The 25,676-nt window shown below is 44.4% G+C and overlaps 1 protein-coding gene across 3 annotated transcripts in view; it reads right to left on the bottom strand.

Moving 5' to 3' along the window:
* mob2a (MOB kinase activator 2a) overlaps positions 1 to 25,676 on the bottom strand; it is a 63,726-nt gene that overhangs the window by 16,205 nt on the left and 21,845 nt on the right. Inside the window, exon 1 of one of the 3 annotated variants that reach the window (XM_056386600.1) lies at positions 18,165 to 18,579. The exons of 1 other annotated variant lie outside the window; for it this stretch is intronic. In XM_056386600.1, the coding sequence (XP_056242575.1) occupies positions 18,165 to 18,202 (38 nt within the window). In that variant the 5' untranslated portion in view covers positions 18,203 to 18,579. Of the gene's footprint in view, positions 1 to 227; positions 458 to 18,164; positions 18,580 to 25,676 lie in introns of those variants that run through there. One more of the 3 variants, XM_056386599.1, reaches the window with a different exon arrangement.

The following is a 25,676-nucleotide window of genomic DNA, read 5'->3' as shown; positions in this document are numbered from 1 at the left end:
GGTGCTGAAGATGAGATACGACGTCGGAAAAATGACTCCCAACATGATTCAAACTTATAGTGGACGAGGTTTTTGGCCTCTGTGGAGAAAGCAGTAGCATAAAAGTCAAACATTATCTACTCGGACTCTCTCAGTGTGTCGCAGCTTCACAAACATATTAAAAAGTCACATTTACAATACAGGCTCAACCGCGAAATACCACTCTGTCAAGTTAAAATTAGTTTTACCTTAGTACTTTTCCGACTGCCTGAAGCACCATTTTGCAGCTTAGTCCGTTTTTGGAGTTTCTCTGAGAGTGCATGTCCGTCTTATCACCAGAAAAGGAGCAATAATCACCAACCATAGTTTAAAACATGAAGATACGACGTCAGAATATCCCTTCGTCAGATTATTCAGATGTACTATGTCCGACTCACACTAGGGTTTGATCTCTGTGAAGCTCTGACTCACTGCACAGCAAAAAGAAAAACTTTGAGAGGACTTCATAAAAGACCCGCCTCCTCTGCCCCTGTCGTCCAATCAGAGAAGGGGAGAGGGCTAAGTGGGCGCGCTCTGGTGGCGTCAAAGTCTGCCCATGTGGACGTGGTGCGTGCTTTTCCCCTGAAGTGTAGTTACAATGTAGCAACAGGTGGTCAGCTCGTAACTGTGGACTACAATGAAGTAAAAAGGTGTTGCTACATTATATATGCCTACTGTAACAGACAAGGTTGACCTTTTCAATGACAAAATGTTAACATCAGCAGCCAGGAGAAAAAAACTAGTAATTCAATTCTCAATTTATCAGTTTATCATCCCTTACATCAATGTCACAGCAATATGGCTTTGACTTCATAATCACATTATATATTATATATATATATACATTTTTATACACATACATACAGTGAGGTCATCTACGCTCACAATGAATACATAATTATCAATATCTGTAAACTCCATCCGCTAATTAAGACAAAATGTAGAGATGAGCGTTAGTGAAAATCTTAGTTTTCAATTGAGTACCCTTGTCCAATGTTAAATCAGGCATTAAAACAACAATAAAACAAACACGTAAGATCGAACAACAAGCAAGCTGACAAAATATTAAGCAGCTGAAAGGATTTCTATGTCAGCCTCAAAAGCTGGCCAAAGAGAGCTGCAGCTTACACACAACCTGCAGTTAAAAGTGTGTGCAGTGTCTTTTCCTTCTTTCTTTCGGTTAAGCACAGCGTGCATGTTGGGACTGTGGGGCGACATTCCTCCTGTTGATTCTGAACTTCACCTGGAGTCCAACTATGACAGGCCGGCAGCAGTCAGGCATGTTCAAACGTGACTGTCCAAGCTGAAGAACCAGTGAGGGATTCAAACAAAGCCTGTTTGAGAGCCAAAGGCAGATTCATAAGAATATCAAGAGGTCTTTTTTGAATGTCTGGGGGGAAAAAATTTGCCCGAGAATTTATTTGTGACAAACAAATTAAATAAGTTTCATATTATGTACATGATTAAAGCATGACTACGGTTAAATATCTAATTAAATTGTCAACCTGAGCCGAGCTGAGCCAACAACACTTAAGTAAAAAATGAACAAGAGGAAACGAACAGTGAATATTGGGAGTCGTGCGACTCATGAGAAGATTACAACTAGTGTTAAGGAGCTATCATTCCCTCGCCCTTCTTCCCTCTAATTATCGCCCCTCAACAATTGTCCCCTCTTATTCTCTGTTCTATTGCTCCCTTCACACGTCTCCTCCCTCTCTTGGTTTGTTTTTACTCGCCTCTCCCTCTCATTGTCTCTCCTACTGTCGAACAAGTCTGTTTTCCTCTCTCCTCGTCTCCTCAGATAAAACTTGTGGGGCCCCGGTGGAGCTGCAGATGTGAGAAATACTGGACCAGCTGGCTGCTGCAGCATGGACATACACAAAGACACACTAATCTGTGGGGATCTGTGGAGCTATGTGCACTCTGTATATATGGGTGGGGGCAAGCAGTCGTGAGATGAAGATAAAAGAGATTGCGAGGGTATATGAGAGGACTGTACCTATGTGTATCTATGGGAGTGTGTAATTTGTGTGTGCAAAGGTGTGTGTTGTAGTGTCTGCAGACATGCCAGTGGAGCATGTTTACTGTGAACTGTTGGACCCTCTGAGGCGCCGCTTGTTTATGTTTAAAAGCCCCTATGTGATCCAAAGAAACCATCTAAAAGAATCAAAGGGACAGAGGGTCTGACAGGCGCCTCTCTTCACCCTCATCCTGCATGACTGACTGCCTCAATGCTTACCAAGCTAGGAGTGCGCACTGGACTGGGTGGGTGGAGTTGGGTGATGCAGAGGCCCAGTGAGTGGCTCGCGCTGTGGTAGCAGTGGTAAGGAGCAGGGGGAGAGGAGAGGGAGAGGGAGGGAGGGAGGGGGAGAGAGAGAGAGAGAGAGAGAGAGAGAGAGAGAGAGAGAGAGAGAGAGAGAGAGAGAGAGAGAGAGAGAGAGAGAGAGAGAGAGAGAGAGAGAGAGAGAGAGAGAGAGAGAGAGAGAGAGAGAGAGAGACCAGAACAGGGCACTGACTTTTCCCCTGACGCTAAATATAGCATCAGCCTGCCTGGCCTGGCCCATAAAGAATACAGAGAACAGTGCAAAGAGAGGGAGGGGAGGGGGAAACGTGCCATATGCGTGTACGTTCGTGTGTGAGTCTGTGGGCATGCATAAATGATTCGGCGACTTAATCAGAGACCATCTAAGCTACAGACTGGTATCAAATGTCTGGTCAACTTTGTGATCTTGTTTAGTTGCGTGTGTTTAGAGAACAACATTTAACAACTTAAGAACTGGCCTCTTTTGTTAAATCAAAGAGGGTTTTGTAGGAGAACATGTTCATAACTCTTAAAGCAAGGTATCTAAAAAGTTTATTTTGGAGTGTGTGCTTAAACTCTGGTATCATACTGGCTGGCACTGATGTCAAACAAAACCCAACTCTTCATAGCATCATTCATAAAAATAATACTGTATATTAAGTCAAAGATTATATACTACAGTGTTATAGTAGCTACATGTACCCATGCACTACTTGTAACCACCCATGACAAAACAGATTGTTGCTGTAATGGAAATCCCGTGTTCAGAGAACCTTCCATTAATTTGTTTCAAACTATTGGATCCGTGTGGTCACTGAAAATAGAAGACATCCATTCAAGATCACTGGGGCTTGGCCTGGACCTGGGCCCCTACATTCACTGCTGTGTTACCGAGGACAAAGAGCTTTTAATGAATCAGGCATGAAAGTTCAAAAGCAGGTGGCATTTGACTTAAAGTGGCCTTTTCCGTGGTTAAACAGGTACTATGCAGTAACACCCTCTGTAGTTTGTCTCCATCTGCTCTGTTAGCCTGCAGCTCGCGTAACATGACAGAGACAATGCCACTGAGCTGCACAAGTCGGACACTTCTTGCGCAACATCTGACGTGGATGGAAACCAACGGCCGCATTCCATTGTCTGGCGGACAGAGGGTTACTCTGTCTTCTCCGCTAACGTCACAGACACCTTGTCTTCCACTCTGCAGCCAAGACATGGCATCACTCAACTGCCACCTGCTCTTTGCAAACCAGATGTTGCTGCAAAGCACAGATTACTGGCACGACTTATACCCAGAGAGCTCTACATAAAAAGGGTGAGTGCCATGTTGAAACAGTCTAACTTCCAATTACACACTCATTTGTTTGTAGGTGTGGCATACTTGGGGTTACATTATGGGTTACGTAAGAATTTCTGGGGAGGATTAAGTACAACTCACTATAAAAGAAGTTGTCATTTATGTAAAAACACAACCATTTTGAAGTAACATACAACACCATATAGATGTCTAGAAACAGAACCCCTAGTACTCTCTTTTACTGGTGCTAACAAGCTGATTCAAGTATGTAAACCTCATGAAAAAAACAACCATCCTGGAGACACAGACAGTAAAAGCCCAGATTTAATTAAAATAACACATCACTCATTTAAAAGAAAGGAGGGGAAGAAATAAAGGCAGTTTATGGAAACTCTGTGACGTCACACCCTTTGTGACTGATGGATGTGTTTAGCCTTAATCTGATGAATAACAATAGACACAAGAACTAAAGCAATAACTGATCAGAGCAGCAGATAATACAAGGAAAGTAAAGACAGCAGCGGGAAAAAAATGCGAGTAATTCAAATTATTACAGTGTTGACGTCATTCCAGTTAAGAGGCAGTCACATGTTGAAACAAATATGCTCTATTGGTGTTTTAATTAACTAAGGTGCAAAAGCTGCAACTACCAATATAAAGAAAGATACACCGAACAGTTAAACTAAAACAAAATTGACATAAAAACAGAGTTATTCAAGTTATTCAAATGATTGGGACATTTTGGACCAAGTGCCTTGGCCTGCAGCGCTCTCTTTACTGCTCAGAGAGATGGATGGCTGGTCCAACAGGTTGGGTCTGAAAGTCAGCGGACATTCCACCTATTTGAGACAAAGAAAACACTGATTCCAGGCCAGCAGTAAATGAGTCACAACCACAGCAGATGTGCCTTGGGGCTTGGCAACAGTTCAGTCTGGGCCCTGCCAGAGCGAATCTCCAGCCAATCACAGCTGAGATCAAAATGAAGGACACGTCAGGCGCCCAACCGTGTGAAAACCAAAATGAATAAGTAAAAATCAAGTTGCTCTGTTAAGACCTTCAGTTGGTGTTGCGTTCTGGGTGTGTGGGAGTGTTTTAGTGTGTTTAGGTAAGGTCTTAGCCAGTGAAAACAGTGCAGACTGAAGGTCTTTAGTGCTTGGGGGTTTTCTATAGGCCCGGATAAAGGTCAGCAGGGCCAGGAGACACTCAGCACACTGAACCCAGCGACCTGCCCTGCAATACCAACCTCCTCAATTAGACAAAAGAGTGGTATGTTTGTTGCCACGGCTAGAAAAATGTAAACACAACAAAAATACATCATCTGTTTACTACACACTCCTTCTGTAAAAAGAAAGAACTGATCCTAGAACAAGCAAATCAACCAAACTAGGTCCCAGAACCAACGATACTCCTCTACCTTATACAAAACTCTACAGATAAATGGACTGTGTACACTGCATCACACATTGAGTATGTGTGGTCTATATGAAGTGTTTGTCGAGTGTATGTCAATACAGACAATACCTGACGGCATCAAACTTGGCAGTAGCAGTAGCAGGAGTCTACCTCTGTACTTAATAACTTTGTGAAGTTTTTCACTTTTCTATAAAGGGCTCACACCTCCTCCCTAAAGGGCGCTCTAGGTATATACATTAAGCGCCAATGCTACTATCACTGCTGTAATATCTTTGTTAGTAGACAATATGTAGCATTTAGGATGTCACATTAATGTAATCGAGCCTTTTAATTCCTAACCATTTCCTGCCCCTCAGTGTTTTCTTTGACTTATTCTCTCCTTTCCACCTTTAAGGCCTTGAAGTCCTCTTTCTCTCTTCGCATGTGCGCGCTTTTTCTACCTGGATTCATCTGTCCTGTGCTCTGCATTCCTGTAGGGGAAGGGCTGCATGCAAAGACATGCCATCGCTCTCCACACACAGCCTGGCTGAACAAAGAAGAGAGGAGGAAAGCGGAGGAGAAAGAGCTACAAGAATAGTGAACTACAGGAGGTCAATAGAAGGAGATGTAAGAATTATAGCTCTCGGTTTGGTTTGACTTGGCTTTTCTTGTTTGGGAGGTAAATGCCAGCAGTTCATTCGCAAACATATTAGGGTTCAACTGCATGCTCCATTTCACAGCAGCAACTGCACAAAGGGAAAATACCCAACTGTCAGATTGCCACTGGATTCTTAATCTAATTAGAAGTCAAGTAAGTTTGCATTTTGAAATGAGTATTTCTGCAAACTTTTTGGCAAAGGAATGATTTCAACAGGAAGTTTTCAAGGAAGAGAGAGTAGCCAAGTCTGTTTGAAAGACAGAAGGCCATGTTCTGATTGGTTTATGACAGAGGGAAGAGAGGGCTTTAGCAAGATGGAAGACAGGAGATGAGAAATACCAGACTTGCGTCCAGACATTTATAAATCACCCTCTCCATGGATACGGCTTAGATTAACCACTATCACATCAGCAGGAATGGGCCAGAATGGAATATGAAGTGGCGCAGGGATGAAACGGGAGAAGGCAACGGTTGAGGAGGAAGGAAGTGAGAGCACGGGAGTAGTTGAGATTAGTTAAGCGAGAGGGGTGAACAGAGGGCACCGGAGGAGCAGGGAAGTGAAAAACAGAACAGAAAAAGGAGAGCGGATGAGAGTAATAACAGAACTTTGGATGAGAGGAGAGGAGTGAAAGAGTTTGGCTTGATGTGGTAGGTTGTCACAGCATGCCCTGGCCGCCTGTTACACTCCTCCTCCCTACATTCCTTAACAGGGGAGAGTCTCTATCTATCCCATAATTCACCACCTGGGCAGCCAAACACCCGTCTGTCAAGCGCACACGCTCATGCACGCACACACACGCACACACACACACACGCACACACAAAGAGGAAGGTACCTGTGAGCCCTGTGGCTCAGGTGCAAAGTCAGCTATGGTATAATTGCCCGGAGTATTGACAAGACGACAAGGTCACATTTTAGCGATCAAGGTGGAGGAGAGACAGGTGAGGTAGCTGACTGTGGAATAACCTGTGACATGCTGCCACATCACAGGTGTTCATAGCACAGTCAGGTTGTGTCTCTGTCCCCAGGCCTGCAGGTAAAAAGGGGGAATGGTAATGAGGCCGTCTGTCCACTTAATGGCTGCGGGTCAGTGGCAGAGTCACTCCATCATCAGTGTCATGAGATTAATCACATGAGAAATGGAATGAGGCCCAAAGACAGCATGAGAAAGTGGGTGCTCAGCGCACCCTACTGTATAATGACTTATGTCTTGTAACAGAGGAGCGAGAGAGATCATCACAGCAGGGTAATGAGAAGAGACGAAGTATGACTACAGTTTATAACTGTCCCTCTCATAGAGTAGGTGTTATTAAAGTTAAGGTGTGTGCATGTGTTCTGCTATGTGCTTTGCTGGAGGAAACAGAAAAGCTTCCTCAGGGCTACAAATGTTCCCAGAACTCTAATCAACCTCAAAAAAAGGAAAAGAATGTGGCTTTTCCTTGGAAGAATATGATAACCTTGGCACTGAGGATAGGACAGACACACACACACACACACACACACACACTCACACTCACACTCACACTCACACTCACACTCACAGACTAAACCTGTTGATCTCCCAACTGCAGATAAAATTCAGAACATTTCTGAACAAAACGAAAACATTACCTAAAGATTACAGCTCCAGTGTAACAACAACGCGTAGGGTGGTTTGGCTGTAGTTCTGGGCATGTGAGAGAGGAACATTCCTTGTTGCGCGCGTGCACACGCACACACACACACACACACAAATTAGAAGTGAAAGCAACACTGCCATCTGCTGGTAAGAAGGTTTAAGTGTACCTTTTCATACCTGGAGGGCAGCAACCTGACCACGGGGCAATGACAGTGGATTTGTTTTTTTAGCATTTGAGTAAGAAGCAATCTGAGACTGGGCTACATACGGTACCCACCCTTGGAAAACGGCCTCTGAGTGCAGACATTGTCTGAAGCTTACACAACCTCACAGTGAGACTTCAGTTTTCCATTCAACTTTTCCATTCCAGCTTTTATAATAAGGGGTGTAGATATTGTGTGTGTGTGTGTGTGTGTGTGTGTGTGTGTGTGTGTGTGTGTGTATTTTTTGTGACACTTAAAACCGAACCAGGACTGTGCTGACGCTGTAGAGGCCAGCATCCTTTGAAGACTGTAAAACTTAATGAGTTACTTTCCACTACTGCTGGTGCAGTTGAGTAATATGAGGAACATAAGAGAATGTTTAGTGTGAAAAATAAAGACACAGGGAGAAGTAGTGCGACAGTTTTTCACTAAAAGAGGCGAGGAAAGGTGAGGTTTGGGGGCAAGAAGAGGGGGAGTCTGTGACGTAAAGAAGAGGTGCATAGGGAAATAGGGGGGGGGGGCGCTGTGGTCAAACATATGCTACTGTTTGCTCTGGAGCACAAGAGGCAGCCTGTGTGTGTAAGAGGGTGGTAGAGAATAAGGTGGAGGGGGCTGGATGGAGGAGAAAGACCGTCATGGAAAACGGGGATAGATGGAGGAAGTTAAGAGGAGGTGGCGGGAAAAGGATTGGGATCGCGCCCATGTTTGCACAGGATGCGTGTATGTGGGGCAGATCATGATGGGATAGGCCATGGGGCTTCAGGAGTGAACACAGCTCTCTTTTCATGGTTGTAGGACGAAAAAAATAAAAAAAAATAAAAAACAACAAAACCAGAGAGCAGTGCCAGAGTGGATGAAGGAGGAAAGAAGCCCTCAGTTAAAGCAGCAGAGAGAGGATTTGAATAGGCTTGGGTGACATGGCCTATAAATAATATAGCAATATTTTTTAGGCTATATCACGATACACAATATATATCGATATTTTTTAAATCTCCTCTAAAGCACTTCATAAATGCACAATTTTACCCTTTGATACATAAAACACCAGTGTGATGATTCTAGTCCCTGCAGCATTTGTCTATCTGTCTTTACTGTATATTCATTAGTGGTTTCTGTTGGAACTCACTGTACAACACACTCAGACTGAACTTCAGCTCAAACCAGACTCCACTAACACTCCTGTAAAATGGTGGCAGCAGCAGTTAAGCTGCAAAGTTGGCTGGTGAGCTCTTGGGGAGATGGGACGGAACAAATCTTAAAAGAAAATGATGCAGAGATAAAAAAGGAGGGTGTGGGGTTCATGAACACAGTTTGGGTGGCTTTCTGTTTCCCAAGGCTGTGCATGCCTGCCCTGATCCAGCTCATTTACTCCTAAGTGAGGCCATTTAGTCACAGATTTCCGGCCGAGAGGAATGTCGATGCATATGAACTATAGGACTTCCCAGACCAGACACACCAACATGCGTGGACAGAACATACAGAATGCTCCTTTAACATGGACATTTAAGACAATGGTACTGATGGTCTGACAACTCACACTACATTACATTACAATGAGTGACTGATCAATGTCGAGCAGCCAGTTCATCACTGCTCGGGTGACTGTGTCAACATATTCTACGTATCACTCCGACTCAGGCAGAGCGTGATTTATGAAATGAGGAAACTATGTGAAAAATGTTTAAAACATGTACAACAAAAAAACAGGTATGCCACAGGAACTCTGAAGCCAACCTGAATTTAATTCAAAGCAGCAGAAATGATAATGATTTAAAAACCAGCTGATAAGATCAACATCTAAAGAGCCGAAAGAGTTCAAGTCAAATCGCATTAGCCATCTTCTTAACACACACCAGTCAGTTTCTAGGTATATTACATAACCCGTGCTGCGAGTCCGCATTCCCTCGGCCTGTGAGATGATAAAAATAACAAATAGACATGAGAGATGAAAGGAGGTTTGGGGGACCCCTTTCCCAGGGGAATGGTCTCCATTTCCTGCATCAGCAGACACTAAGCACAACTCCACCAGACTGTCTGGCATGTGAGCGAACAGCAACGCTGGAGTTTGATTTGTTATTTCGCCGCAGCCATGTCCTGTTTGCTCTTTAACCCTGAGAACATGGACCGAACCGACCAGGTCTAAACTCGCTGAGCTGTTAAATCTTAGGTTGCTGTATTCTTGAGTGATATTCTACTAAATGTAGCGTTTTCTCATATTATATCCAATAAAAAGTGCGTTTTATAAGGTTAATTTTGTACATTTGTTAGTACCCTTTTATATCCATTTGACAGTAGTTTTTATTTATTTCATATTTGTTAAGTTTTTGACAGCTTCTTTAATTAATGAAGTTTCCTTCATTAATTAATAGCCAGGTTGAATCTACAAAGTTAAAAACTCATATCAAATATTTATTTTCATAAAAAGTAAGTATTATTTTTGTGAGACATTGAGGATAATTTTACATGGCCTTAAAGCTAAGATGGAAAGTTAAAGGAAAAATGAAATAAATATAAATATAATTATATCATTACATTTTAAAAAGGGATATTGAAAAAGGAAATTGGATACTGAAATGAGATAAAGGAAAACATGAAATTAGGCTGCAAGAAAATGTAAAAACACTTGCAAAACACTGCAAATCATTCCTTGATCCTCCTCATCTCCTGTGTTGGCCTTCCTCCTTTATTAGATTTCCTTTGAATCTTCAGGTCAGGTAATGACGCAGGCTTCTAAGAAAACATTCACGTCCCTGCACTGTGTCACTGTTTCTAACCCTGCTCTCCACAGATGTGAGTGTGCGAACATTATGCATCCATCAGTGTGAGTGCGTTTTGTACAGTAGCTGTTATCTCAGGAGACTATCGCTGGAGTCGTCACAGCAGCAGAAGGTCTCTCAGAGTCTGGCTGGGTTTGAGGCAGCCAACTAACAAATCTGCTTCTCTGCTTATCACAACAACTGCACGGTCAAACAGAGCAAACAAGGACATTTTCAAAGAAGAGTACAGCCAGTACCTCCCTTCCACGCTCATGCACACACGCACACACACCCTGAGTGGTGCATCTTAAAAGTTCATTAGTGCTGCTGCATACACATTCTGTCTGAATACACAGTTCACCAGCAGCTTCGGTGAAAAACTAGGGCTGTCCCCGAACCAGGATCTTAAGAGTGGACTCAGGGTCGCCACTTCTAACCGATGCATCGACGCCAGGGGGTTGGTGGTGTGGGCTCGGTCTGTGAAGTTTACAGCCTGCCGCTTCTTTGCTAAAATCTGTACAATAGTTAAAAACTATTTTCATATACACTCACATATATTATTTTTAAGCCAATTTAAAAACACTACTATAAAGTTCATTCTATTCCATTAAAATATTGACGGCAAAAACGGAGAATAACAGCTCAAAAGTTGAAGAAAGAAAGAAAAAAAAAACATCTTCAGTGTTCAAGAGAATTAGTTTACCCAAAAGTCTTAAGAGGACAAGCAAAAAAGAGAGAGTACGACTAGACTAATGACCAGACAAGATCTCTCCACTGTCTGTTAGCAGAGGAAACTCCATTGTCCATTGTGTGAGTTTGATTAACAATGGGAGTGGATGAAGGCGTAGGAAGTGGTCACGCCCAGAATTGGGCAAAGAGGTGAAGAGAAGCATGTGAAGGAGGCAAACACATTAACAAACCATAAAGCAAGTTCGTGGAAAGTATGAGCAAATCAGTTCTGCCTGTAGGAAGATCTGGTGAGTGCGCTTCTGCGTGCATTTTAACCTCTAATCGGCTTAGAGGTGTACCTAAGCTGATGTGTGTGTTTGTGTGTGTGCGTGCGTCAGTGTGTGTGAGGCAAGAAGCAACACCTCTCCTGCCCAGAGAGGAAGTCAGATCTCTCCAAGGGAAGTTACTTGGAAAGGAAGAAGGCATGATTTAACCACTAGCATCACCTCTCATGGGCATCCAGCCGTAACAACAACAACAACAACAACAACAACAACATCAACACTGCCACTGAACGACAGCAGCTCAAAGACAAGGTGTAGAGTCAGCCCACAGCAAGTCGTATAACCCAGAGCAGTGACAAACACGGACTGTGGGCTAGGATGAATTAATTTTTTTACACAGATGACATGTTCCACCCAAAGACTTGTTTTCCAGTAATTAGTTATGACAGCAGATCATGTAGGAATGCCAGTTAATATCAGTCTCTGGGGCCTAACTAGGAGGAAAAACACACTGTGTGTACGTGTTTGGCAGAGGGCAAAAGCAGAGAGGTGTTATTAGTTAAGACACAATGACGACGTCACGTGTTTCTGTGTCACGGCCAGAACACAGGAGAGGAAAGGGCGGACTGGGGAGGGGGATAGCTTGGAGACAAAGACAAAAAAGGCTGCAAATGTTATGGAAAGTCCTGGACAAAGCTATGCATGTTTCGCTCCTTGGGGGCATTTCTGAGATGACAGTGAAACCACAGCAAAGCTCTGCCCTTTGTTGGAGACTGGCGTGGAGGAAACATCAGAGCGTGTCTGGTGTCAGTCGGCCGAGAGAGAAAAGACATACAAACACAAGCCTATGCAGCCACGAAAAAACACGTAACACAGGAAAACAATATTATTATCTGTGCATTTTCCCTCTTCCAAAAAAAAACCAAAAACATCCTCACCAACACGTCCTACCAAACAAAGAGCAAGCCTGCCGTCTACAGATGGTACGTCAATGAGCGAGGGAAGGAAGTGGGCGGAGGCAGCTGCTGCCAGTGTCAGAATAGGAAAATAAAAGAGAGATGGATAGAAAGGAGGCACAAGAGGGGTCAAATCAATAGATGTCCTTGGAGCAGTGAGAGCAGGGAGGTGTGCGCCCCTCCACTGCTGCTGTCGCATAACATCACATTTTCCTCCGCCCTCTGTAGATGTATCACATCCTACGGTAAAGGATGAGCTGCGGCGAGAACAATACAACCTGATCCTTTTATGAGCAGATGACATCAGCGACGCTCAACACTATGAAGTTGAGCATGTGTGTCTGTGTGCGTTTCCTCACCAGGGGATTCAGGTGTAAACAAGTCTCTGATTGGCTGCATGTAGAGGAGTAAGTGCTAGATGAGCTTATGCAGTGACATCATCTCTCCTGGAGGGGGATGGGGAGGGTTGCTAGTGCAGTGTGCACATCTGTCTGCAAAACAAAAGACTTCAACAACAGCACTGCTAAAATCCATAACAGGCTGGCAGAGAGCACAAGAACACCTATGATACAAAAGGGCATCTAAGGTTAGTCTTTGTTTGGCCCGCAGCCTCTAAACTCTGGAAGTGAACGTAATAAATGTTATGAACGTCACCTCAGAACATGCTGGAGTCAGCACTCTGCAGCATCCCCGCCGCTCCGGAGCAGCCTCCCCACCACAGCTACTCTCTGATTAAATGTAGTCTCACAAAGAGGGAGTTCAATGTGTGTGTGTGTCTCTGTGTGTGTGCGCGCGCATGTGTGTGACTCGCAAATCTGAACATGACGTAAGTGTGATCCAGCTGTGCTTTTAAGGTGCGAAATACGACAATCTGTACACGATACAATTGCATTTCTGGAGTCTATTTAAAACTTTCCTTGTCTGACTTTTTTTCGTCTTCCTCTCTGCTCTATCCTTGGTAACAGCGCCATGTCAGATGGTAGATAATTGAAACAAATGAGGGGGCACAGCTGCCAAAGGCACTGCAGCACAGAGGCAATTACACAGCTATGCAGGCAAGTGAGTGTATGTGTGTGAGTGTATGTTTTAGTTTGAGACAGAGAGAAAATAAGGAAGGCTTACCTATTCACCACCACCTTCTCCATTCAATTAGACTGCACCAGACCACCCCTCCCTCTCCCTCTCGCCTGGGACAAACTTGATAAACAGGAAGTGAGGCGCCCAGGCACTTCCTGTTTCCCTTCAAATGGGCCTCTTGTTCCCAGAGGCAGCGCAAAAAAAAAATAAAAAAAAGTCATGGGCTGCTGCAACAACTACAATAACCAATTTGTCACCTTTACAGCCTATACAAAGCCTCCAGGCTTGTTGTTTTGGTACTGAATTCTGTCTAACCCTTTTCCTGCCACCTGACCAACCGGCAAACGGAGCCAAACACAATGAAGCCATTATCCACTTGCCAATTGGGCCACCAAGCAGCTGTAACAAGTATTTCCATGCCTACATGGCACCTGCTGCCTCACACAGACAACTTTTACCCCTCTACGCTGCTCGTAATATTTGTCTGATCAGCACGGATTAAGGCGTTTCCAGCATGGAGGGTGTTTCATGACATGTTCTGGTTTCCTTCTCTTCATTTGTTTACCTTCTTATTGTTTTCCACATTAAGACTTTAGCTGATGAAAAAAAAAAAAAAAAAAACAGCTGCAAAGAAGTCCTGTGTTTTCCTAATTAAGCACGTGCGTTACTGCGTGTGCGCGTGTGCTGACCGTGTGGATCTAAATGCGGAGGTGAGGTTAGTGCAAGGCCATCGTTTTCTCTTTCTCCTGAGCCAGCAGGTAATGGCTGCTCCTGAAAACACACACACACACACACACACACACACACACACAAACACACAGTGTCTGTGTTATGCAACTGGCCCCTGTGTGTGAGGTCTGCCCTCTGAAGTGACTGGAGGACATGAGAAAGTAGAGAAGGACAGTCAGTCAAGTCAAGACTGACAGACTTCTTACGTCTGCACCGACCAGCCAGTGTCACTCCCATCCGAGTGTAAAGTAACACATGTCCTGACTCGGGATTATGTGCGGATAGAAGAGTGAAAAAACGAATTGAAGCTCAGAGAACTGAGGAAAAGGCAGATTTTGTTACTGGGTTGCCGTGCAGTACCTGATGTCAGAGGAAATTCTTAGGATCTGGGGAAGGAAACCCAAAGAAAGTGATCAAACCCTTAAAAGGTCAAATATAACCCTTACTGATGCTGTCCGACCGCTGCTCATCTAAGTGCAGCCTTAGCTTGACAACAAACAGGGAGAGTACGACTGTAAGACAATGCAGCAACCTCCACTGAATCCTACTGGTTGATTTTGGACTGCATGCCCCATTTGTTTAGGTGGAGTTTGGGTGGAGTGGTGAATGATAAACACAAGTACAGAAAAAAGAACCGATTATACAGAATCAATATTTAGCAAATACTGATATTATGCTAGAACGCCTTCCTAGAAATACATTTTCAACAGACCATCAAACCTTCATTTACAAATTAAAGGGCTGATCTTGTTGTTTAGTTAGATATCTAGCCATTTTCTCTCCAGCCAGAATGACAAGGCAGCCCTGTTGTACAGTGTAAGAGCCGTAGGGAATAATCCCATCCAATTCTTCCAGGCAAAGCTTTTAATAGATAATGATTTCATGAGATTTCTATGCCCTAATCGAAATTTAAGCCCTTTTTTAAAAAAAAAAAACAAAAAACAAAACTTTCAGCAAAGACTGGTTCAATTCAGCGCCGTCTGAGTGACGGTGCAGCGATGCGAGGAGGGAGTCTGGTGGGCTGAGGGGAAGGAGTGCGGGGTTTTGTTGGTGGAGAATGGCGTCCTTGTTGAGCTGCACGTCTCCGCTCTGTGGAATCAGCCAGGCTTGCCAAAGATAGCCTAATGAGAGACACATGGCAAACAGTATGGCCTGCTCTGCTAATACAACACACACACACTATGATGATACACTCAGTGCTATTGTTCCACGCCACACTTTATAAAATTTTACCACATGATCCACTGAGAAGCAAACACATACACTCAAGCTTTTGTCATGTGATGGAGCCTGCAGGTCTGAATGTGCCTGTTGTCCAGCAACACATCAACAACAATACATCACAGGGGTAGAGAAACATCAAACCTCATAACAGAGAGGGGAAATTGGATTTTTCTGTTTCATGCTGCAATTGTGTATGGAGAAATGATGGCAACAACTTGAACCTTTGACATTACCGCTGGGCGGACAACACATAAGAAGCACACAATTGACTAAAGCTGAATGAGAACTTGACCCAGGATTCAACTCCAACTGCGGTTGTTGCCTCAGGAGGAGGTGTTGGAGGGGGCCCTGGAAAACTGATCCCGTGTGTGTCTGTGTGTGTGTGTGTGTGTTAGAGAGAGCGAGAGCATGAGAATGCACTCACACGTGACAATGAACATATGTAGAGATTAAAATGAAGGGATCCTAAGATAACTTTCAATGCTTTCACAAGGATGACAGGCCCAACCAAAAAGGTCAAACGACAGAGCTCTGCTGCTTTGACTTTAACTAGTGTAAAACTGATCAGAACACACACTTTATCAAAAGAATAAGAGTTTTCTGCTCTCTTTGTCACAGATTAGTTCTGAGACCTTCAAGGCCACATCTACAAGATTTTCATAATCATGAAACATTTACTGTATGAATAAGGGATTTTTTTTCAGTCTTGATCTTGACCACTGACACTTAAATACCAGCCTGACTGGTTAAACAGTCAACAGCAAACACATGAGACACAGTGTCACTGCCCTGAACGAATTTTAAACAATATTATCCATCGCCAAAGAGTCTCTTCAAGGTCAAACCTACCAATACACACAGGAATATTAGCTTTTTCAAAAATGTTTCCCTATGAAACATTTTTAATCAAACTGCTGGATAACTTGTTTGACACTTTGGGAAATGTGTTTATTTGCTTTCTTGCCCAAAGCTAGATGAGAAGATCAAAGCTGGAGCCAGCAGCGGTTAACTTAGCATAAAGACTGGAAACAGTGGGGAAACAGCTAGGCTGACGGTAAAACAATCTCCCTACCAACGCAGGGGTCATGAACCTGGACTACTTCTCAGCCAGCAGTCAAACCATAGATTGACATTTTTATCCTTGAGATTTACTTGTTAGCTTAGTGTTCGTGTTAAGCTAATGTAGCCAGCTACGTCATACAGAGAAATACTTCTCATAATCTTCTTTCCAGCTGTTTATAAAAAGGTATATATCGTTCAAAATCAAAATCACACTCAGGTATCATTCAGTATTCAAGATTCAGTGCTGCTGTTGATTCTCAGAAGTACTTGGCTCTGTGTGTCCTGCTTCTCCTCAAGTTCACCTGAGTATAAATCATGAAGTCTTCGCTCTCGACTGTACAAAAACTCAAGGTCAATTCCAATTTATTTTACTTTACGTCATATGATGACAGGCTGTTCAATCGCTCCATTGTACACAGGATGATCAACATTAGACCTGACACTGTTTGAAGGAGTGCTGGCAGGCAGTTTCTACTCCACACAATGCTACTGTTGAGAGCTGAAACACCGGAGCCCAGGGGTATGAGGTCTGGCCTGAGCCGAGGTCAACAGGGACCTGTTCGGATGGGTGTGCCTCCAAAAACACACATCAATCAAGCCATATAACATCACCGCCAAGCTTTCTGATTGGCTGACGGAGATGCAGAGGGAGAGGAAATGCTAAAAATAGACGTGACGGCCCATTTTGGCTTAATGAGTCCATGAGACACTGTCTAGGTCCCACCCCTGCCTTGATCGTGAACATAAGTACTTCTGGCACAAGCCCTGCTTTCACAAGGCTTCTGTGTGTATTTCACCAACAGTATATAACACATGTGCAGCCTCACATATACACACACGCACACACACACAAACGGCAGGCTGTTATTCATACTAAAAGCAGCAGTGAAGTGTAAACAAAGTTCTGAATCACGGCGAGGCCTAATCTAATCCAGCTGTGCTGTGTGTGTCTGTGTTAAAGCTACAATTTTACCCTCACCATCAAAACGCTCCTTAGAGAACTGGAAAGTTATATTTAGGCTTTATACAGCAGTTAAAGCAGGCTCAGGCTGGCTAACCCCACAACCACAAGAGAGGGGAACCAGATCCTTTCTGCTCCAAGTGCCAGAGAGCCATACCTAAATCATCTTAGCCCTTCTCTCAAGCACAATAACCAGCTATATGAGTGCCAGTAAGTCATCAGATTTTAAAACTAAAGGCACAGGCTCTCCAACACAACAACTGTGCCAAGTCCATATGTAGAGAACCAAACAGAAAGTAAATTCAGAAAAAAAGAGCAAAGTCTGTCAAGTTCAATGCTCTGCAAACACCAGAAACAGAAAAAAAGAAAAAAACAAACATCCCTGCCCCCTTGTCAGGGAACGCTGTGTCCAGACAAACAATGCTGCAGAGTCAAAGGGGCACACAGGAGGATGAGACTAAAAGTCGGGCGAGCCTGGCTGACTAGCTGCCTTCTGGCTGCATGCCATTTCATTCCTACCAGTCTTAACCTGCCCTCCTAACAAACCCTGTAACCAGCAACGACAAACACTCCTCCTTCGGTCAGCTATAGGAGGCTGGCTGTGTGCCATCGCTGTCCTTCTGTCCTCAGTTCCCTCCCTCTCTCCTCCTCCTCCTCCTCCTCCTCTTCCCCTCCCACAAGTCAAGATACCCCGTGTGTCTGACTACAGCAGAATCTCTGCCTGCTACAGCAGCACTGTCCTCAAATGTCTCCTCAAAACCGCAGCAGCATAACAGAGGGAGTGAATGGGCAGGAGAGATTTGGTGGTGGTGGGGGGGGGGGTCAGACGGAGAAGTTAGTGAAAAGTCTGAAAATATACGTTGAGGACTGCTGAACAGCCAAGTAGAACAACAACAATCAACAACAACAGTATAGAGGAAGGAAAGGTCAGGAAAGGAAAGAAGTGACTTGGTTAACTACCTATAGAAGAAGCAGTCGCAGCACACCAGAACCCCCATCCAGACGGTGGTGAAGCAGAGCCGGGGTGACGAGGCTCCGACCCACAGCACCCTTTCCTCCCTTTTCACCTGCCTGTCTCTGCTCCCGTCTTGCAAATTCGGCTACGGGTGCACCAGGACGGCAGCTCCCAGCTCCAGCATAGCACCTTGTGTAATAATATGGCTGCTCGAACGGCCTTCGACTTTAACGCAGGTCATGCAGTACGGACGGATGCACACACGTAAGCCGTTTGGCGATTGAGCCAAACAAACACGGAAAAATACACTTTCAAAACAACAACAAAAAATCATTCACAAAACCAGACACACTTCTCTGAGCATGTTTCTCTTTCTCTCTCCCTTCCAACTACTGCAACTGCCTGCCTCACTTTCACACTCTTGTCCTCTCTCTCTCTCTCTCTCTCTCTCTCTCTCTCTCTCTCTCTCTCTCTCTCTCTCTCTCTCTCTCTCTCTCTCTCTCTCTCTCTCTCTCTCTCTCTCTCTCTCTCTCTCCTCTCTCTCTCTCTCTCTCTCTCTCTCTCTCTCTCTCTCTCTCTCTCTCTCTCTCTCTCTCTCTCTCTTCTCTCTCTCTCTCTCTCTCTCTCTCTCTCACTTGAAAGGCGGGAAGATTAGCTTGGCAAACAGAGTCCCATAAACAAACTGCTGACTGCTGGGCAGCACAGGGTGGACTGCAGGGGAGTTAGAGAGAGAGATGGACAGAGACACGGTAAGAGGGAGAAGGGGGGGGCAGAGAGAGAGAGAGAGAGGGAGCGAGAGAGGAAACAATCCAAGGGGAGGTAGCAATCGCAGCCATCTGTATACATCCTAAACATGGCTAAACATCCTATCTCCACCCATCTCTCACAAAAGACCAAACACACTCTGTTTGCTATAATGTAATTCTGAGTCAAATCCTCAGTCAGACATCTCTGGAAAGTTCAGTGCAGCAAGTTGACAGCCTCTTCATACTTGTTCACCTTCAGATAAATATAACTGAGTCAGCAGATGCCTGAATGGTCAACTCTTATGTCAATACTGAGGAGGGACCAGACACGTGCATATACACAGAGCACAGGATGTACACAATGTCGTGCACGTATACAATTACCATGACTCTTCATTCACACAAATGATGCAGAGGTAGCGCAGAGACAGGCCCCCAGGAAGTGAGCCAATCACTGCAGAGCATTCTGGTTATGCTGTGGGCAAATAAGGTGAAGGGCACAAAGTGAATTATGGGCCTCTTTACATCTCTTCCTCTCTTCCCTGCATCACTCAATAAGAGTAATCACTTTCTTTCATTGCCCTCTGCCAGTCAGTGGCTTCCCTACAGATCAAAACACACAGACAGAGACACACACGAGCTCTTTGAAGGACCGCAGCGGTCAGGTGGAGGAGTGTGTGTGTGTGTGTGCGATGCTGCAATCGAAGGCTGGCGGACGGGACAGACACCAATGCAGGATTAACCGACCATGAGGGAAGGGAGCCGCTGAATACTGACGCTCAAAGTCAAACGGGCCAACTCCATTCCACTGCTGTTCACAGAGAACAAATCACTGCAGTCTGCCCAGAAAAAGACTGAGAGACAACAGAGGCAGAGGCGACAGTCACCTTCAGGAGACAGCAGTTACGTAACAACCGCAAGAGGACGCTTCTGCTCTTATTTTGTCACAGACTCATCAAAGAAAGCCTGAAGAGTGAGGTGGGTTTGACAGGAACCAGAGGTGGTAGACATCTTCACCTAACACTACCACACTAAACTTCACATGACACCGTGGGACAACACTAAACTTACCCGTCTCTGCTATGGCTTTTTGTTGTATTTGTTTTAGGATTAGATGACAAAAAGATGACAAAGAAGAACTGCAGCAGCCCGGCGAAGCACTTTTACATCCAATGACGTCATCCCTCCTCCTCCTCCTCCTCCTCCTCCTCCAGCACCACCCCCACCCCCTCCCCATCCCTGGAGAAGCTGTCACCAGGAGCTGCAGCTAACAGGCCTCCTCTTTCACTGTTTAATTACCTCATCCCTCACCTGCGTGCGCGCGCGCACACACACACACACACACACACACATAGATGTGAATGCATGCTTGCAACAGAATAGAGAGGGATAGTAATGTGCACACTTCCTAAGTGAAATCAGAAAGGGGAGGAGGGTGTCAACAATCTTTCTCTCGCACTTTCAACACTGTGCTGAAGTGGGTGTTTGGTAGCCTACTGAAAAGACAAAGGCAGCTAATGAGAGCCAAAGAGTCAGGATGTGGGTTTTTTGTGTGTGTCAGGTACAGCGGAAAGCCATGTGCCCTATAATGAGGCAAAGGGGAAAAGGAGTGCCAAAGGAAAAATGTAAGAAACAAACCTGACCTTAAATCAACTGTCACTTTCAACAATATGAGCAAGCTGTTATGGGTGAGTGTTTGTGAGTGTACTTCCTCAAACTTTCGGATCTTATCATGAAATCCAGGCAAACAATAAAAGCAAGACATCCGGTCTAACGGATGCATGGGATGAATGTAAAAGAGCTGTGTGACTTGGATGGCAGAAAGACAAAGGAAGTATTTTTCATATAAACTTGTGACTCTAAAAGAGAGAGAGACCGAACCACTGGGCAGGGGAAAGACCCGACTCGTGACCGGGTTTAGAAACGCCAGGATATGAATAGAGGCGGTTGCAATCATGTCAAGGGGAAAGTGGGTTAGGGGGAAAGAGGCAGACACACACCGTGCACATCATTCACACTGCTACACACATACACAAACGCATACAAAGTTGCTAGGTGATGGGACCTCAAGAGGGGGTATTTTCAGTGATGGAAAAAAAGGAGAGGAGAAGGAGAGAGACCGTTTAGCTTAATGGACGAGGGAAAACAAAAGAAGAGAAGAGCCCACCCCCACCTTAAAGCGAGACAGACAGGTTTCTCCCGGTGGAGCAGAACACACTGAACTACACGTGGTCGCAACATTGATGAAGTCAGGGCACCCATGAAAGAAAATGACATTACATGATCAGTGGGTGAATAGCTATGATCAAGAGTTCGGGGGAGAATTTTACTTGTAGCCTGTATTTGCAATTATAAACAACCACAAAGTTCACACTTCTCTGTGATTTTACATTAGATTTAGCCTCAAAAGACCTTAATGTCCATCACAATAAAGACCAAACCTTCAGTGGTCCAATTGCAGCAATGTGAGCATGAAATTGCTAATGTTGCAAGACTAAGGGATATTGTTGGATATTAAAGAAATACCATAAAGTGCAATAAAGTTGCTACTAGCTGAAATGTAAGCCTCCATGGAAATATCACACAGAAAGTGAACTGATTTATGAGCTAAGATATATTAAAACGTGCTGTCCCCCTCCCTCCCTCCCCTTCTCCATATGGATAACACATTAATAAGTTCCCGCTGCGTACATTACCCCAGCCTCTTACCTATTTAACGTATAGGACCCGTTCCGTTTAAACCTCATCCTGGACGACAGGAAGCGGATAAAGAAATCCAGAATTGACGGTGTTTCAGCTTTTAGTCGCACCTCGAAAGAAACAAGCCCCACTATGTCTTTCCCTCTCTGTCTCTGTCTCTCTCTGTCTCTGCAGAACAAACAAACGCGGAACAATACGGAGTTGCTCTTTGCAGTCCTCTCTCTTACTCTTCCAACACCTTTCCTCTCTATCTTTCTATCGTTTCTTCCCAGACCTCCCTCCTCTCCTCCTCCTCCTCCTCCCCTGCTTCCCCACTCGATTTAGTTTCCGTGGGGCAGGGTTAACGAGTCTTCAGACTGTAGACGTTTCGATTAAACATAAAAAAGAGAGCTCGTATCGGTGGCATGTGTGCAGTCGGGAGCGATGCAACTTGGAAAAACAGCATGTAGTGATATTAACACGGAGTCTGGTTGAGGCTGGGTCGGCTTTGTGTCTGTCCACAGCCTCGCTGACGCAAACCACCGCGGTTTTTTTTTTTTTACTCCCTTCAAAAGAAAAAGGAAAAAAAAAAAACCCACCCAGATGAAACTTGAACCTTTTCTTTTGATATGTCCTCGTATATACCCCGTGGACCGGCACCATTCGGCGACATAAAACCGGGATACACCAACGTTTAAAACACACACACACACACACAAAAAAACATTAAAAAGAAATTTTCAAGTCGGCGGTCCCTTTATGAAAATGCTTATCGATGCAAGCCAGCCTCCCTCTCCCATTCACAGTCCTGTGGAGGCTCTCATGTTTCAGCTTTTCCTATCTGAGGAGCTATATATATATATATATATATATATATATATATACACACACACACACACACATTTATATTCCTCCATAGGCTGAACACAAACCAGACTCCACCACCCCAACGCAGCTCATGTCAACGCCTGAAGGGTGAGACAGATTTAAGGCTAATAATAGGGCTGAGGATCCATTAATGCCATTTAAATCCAAATAGCCTTTCCAAGTGTACTGTAAGAGTGTCTTTCTCATGGACACACACACTCTACACACACTTTACATTTCATTACACAGGAAGCTGGTAAACATGCTTGAACTCAAGGAGCAGAAGTAAGGCTTTTATTTTGATAAATTATTAGCATGTATCACTGGATTGAACTGGTGGAGATTTTTAAGAGGATGCAGTTGAATAAGGAAAAAATGGCTATTAAAATTATACTTTAATTACAGCTGCCTTATCATAATGATGATTAAAATGGGGTTCTACCTACTTAATCTGCCACCACTGCACCAAAGAAATCCAGCTGGCTGGCTAGTGAGTAATATCTATGCTATGCAGCATTTCCATCATCCTCTCAAACAGAGTCAGAATTGACAATGAAATGAGATGCAGGAATGTTAAAATGTGGGGAAATGACAGGCTGGATAACGCAAAGTGACACTGAGCAGACACAGAGGTGACATTGGAATGACTTTACAATGCTAAAGTGTGATCTTTATCGCCACACCCAGCCGCCTGCCTCCAGCTAACCTCAAGTGTGTATGCATACCCTGGGGCAGGAAAGGCCCCCGCTGCCCTTGCTGGATGATCTTTACGCCACTGTGTGTGTGTGTGTGTGTGTGTGTGTGTGTGTGTGTGTGTACACACCAACCACAGCTAAAGGTGAGTCAAAGCTGTTGTTTTGTCAAGTTTGGATTTGTACGCTTAAAAAAAAAAAAAAGGTGTTATTAGAGTTGGAGAGGAGTAAAGATGGATGGACGGAGAGAAAGGAAGAGGGGGAATATGTTGAGGAGAGGGCCAGACCACAAAGACTGAAGAATGGAAAGACCAGATGTGCTTTTCTTACAGCCGGTTGAGGAAAGCTTTGGGAAGGGGAAGCTGGGGTCCCATACTGGATTTAAATCCAGGATATATATTTATGGGTACATGTAATGTGTCATTGTAACAAGACACCCCAAATTTAAGTTTTTAGAACATTTATAAAGCCATCTTAAAGTGACTTGAAGACAAACATGAAAAAGAAGAGAAAAGGAACAAGTTTTCACTGAAAGCATCAAAACTATATATTTTCTCCATGATAATAACAGAGATTGACTGAAGGACAAGCCCAGCTCATCTAAAAACAAATATCCAGTTCAAAGAATCCTGAGCACCATACCCAAAAAAGAAAAAAATCTTTAATGATAAAATAAAATGTCTCATTTACTTTTGTGTGTATAGGTCTTGAGGGACTAAAGCAGGGAGAAGTACAAAATGAAGAATCCAGGCAAGCAGGAAGTTTAAGAGCATTCAGGATTATTCAGCATTACATCACGGGAGTGTGGTGCAGTGTCTGTCTAAGCATGACTGTGTGTGTGTGTGTGTGATTCCTCTACTCCCGCAAAAGCACTCAGGGTTGGTTTCAATGGCTCCAAGCTCGTTTATTACAATAAGAGCAGCCTGGCACCAGAACTGCTGATCAATCGGCCCGCTGCCGCTGCTGCTGCTGAAGCTCAGTCAGTCACTGCAGAGTTACACAACAGCCACTGGAGGGAGGAGAAGGAGACGAGGAGGAGGAGGAGGAGGATGAAGAGGATGGTAGGAGGAGGGTTAACATGATGAGAAGACTGTGGTAAGTATGGGGCAGAGATATAGGAGGCTTGGAGTCAAAAAAGACCATAGAGGCACAATTAGCCAGTGCTTTATTGATGCACTTCAAAACAACCCCCCCCTTCTTCCTTCCCCCTTTTCAGTCTCAATCCATTCCTCCTTCCTGCACTTATTCATCACCAACACCTCAACTGCCCTTGATTTTATTGCTCCCTTTGCAGTCCTTTCATTAAGCTAATTTGAGCTTTCTTACTTCTTTCGCAATCCTCTTTTTCCATGCATACCTCCATTGCATAGTGAGCCCCCAATTTTCTCCCCCTCTTCTGTCCATCTAACTCAGTCCCTCCCTACATTCCTCTTCCTGGTGCATGTTGTGTAAGAATGATGTGAACTTTAAGTGTGTGTCCACGCATACTAATGGCCTCAGTGCACGATGCCCTCTCTTTTTCGTCAAAGGAGAAAGCTGCAGATTTTCTCTGAGAGATATTAATATTAAAGGATAAAATAAAATAAAAACTCATGCAATGAACTCGTCTCTTTTCTCGGTCTCGTTCCCAGCGACAGGGAAGCTTCCAGAAAACAGTCATCGCTGGCTGCGGTGCGGCTGTGGAATAGCCCTGGCCCCTCCACTCCTACACAGGCTTTCCAGGAATACATTGCACAGAGTCAAATGCTGGACTGCAGTGCACAAAAACACAAAAATGGACACAGAGACACACACACACACACACACACACGCACACACGCACACGCACAAACACACACAAACACACTCAGCTGTGGCTCCAGCAACTTGAGTGCATGTGTGAGAGGAGACGCCAGCTTAAGAAAGACCGTGTCACTGTATGAGCCAAGTTCCCCGGCACAGACAGAGGTGATACTGACAGAAAACACAGACTCACTCACTCTCTCTCTCTCTCAAACACACACACACACTCCCCACTATTACCACCAAAAAAAAAAGAAGATGAATCTTATGAAACTGCTCACATGTGTATTACGCAATTTAATGTACATAGGTTTTTTTTTGCTGCCAAGAACCAAGCACAGGCTGTTTTTCTCTCTCACACAAGTGGGTGCACCCTAAATATGTTTCAGCAAATAAACACACACACTGAGCGCAGTGAGAGGTTTATGTGAGCTGGAGCCAGGCCAATGGGTGCAGTATGAAAGAGCCTATATATACGGCCAGGCTGGGCGACGCCAGGAGTCGGTCAGTCTGTCTGTGTGTCCATCTGTCACATACAGCCTGGTCTATAGTGAGAGGACACTACTATAACTCACCTTTCACGTTCTGTCCAATCAGGCTTCTGCAACCTGTCTCTATGTGAGTATCACCACAAAGCTGAGGTACCTTCCAATCCACTGGTCTCTCAGTATGTAGATGCCCATAAGTCAAATGTGAACTCAATGGAGCAAAAATGACAGTGCTGTTGACATTTTCTCAAATGTCTCCTGGA

The sequence above is a fragment of the Seriola aureovittata genome, chromosome 10 (assembly GCF_021018895.1).
Source record: "Seriola aureovittata isolate HTS-2021-v1 ecotype China chromosome 10, ASM2101889v1, whole genome shotgun sequence".
Classification (NCBI taxonomy): Eukaryota; Metazoa; Chordata; class Actinopteri; order Carangiformes; family Carangidae; genus Seriola; species Seriola aureovittata.
This window is presented reverse-complemented; position numbering and strand designations above follow the sequence as displayed.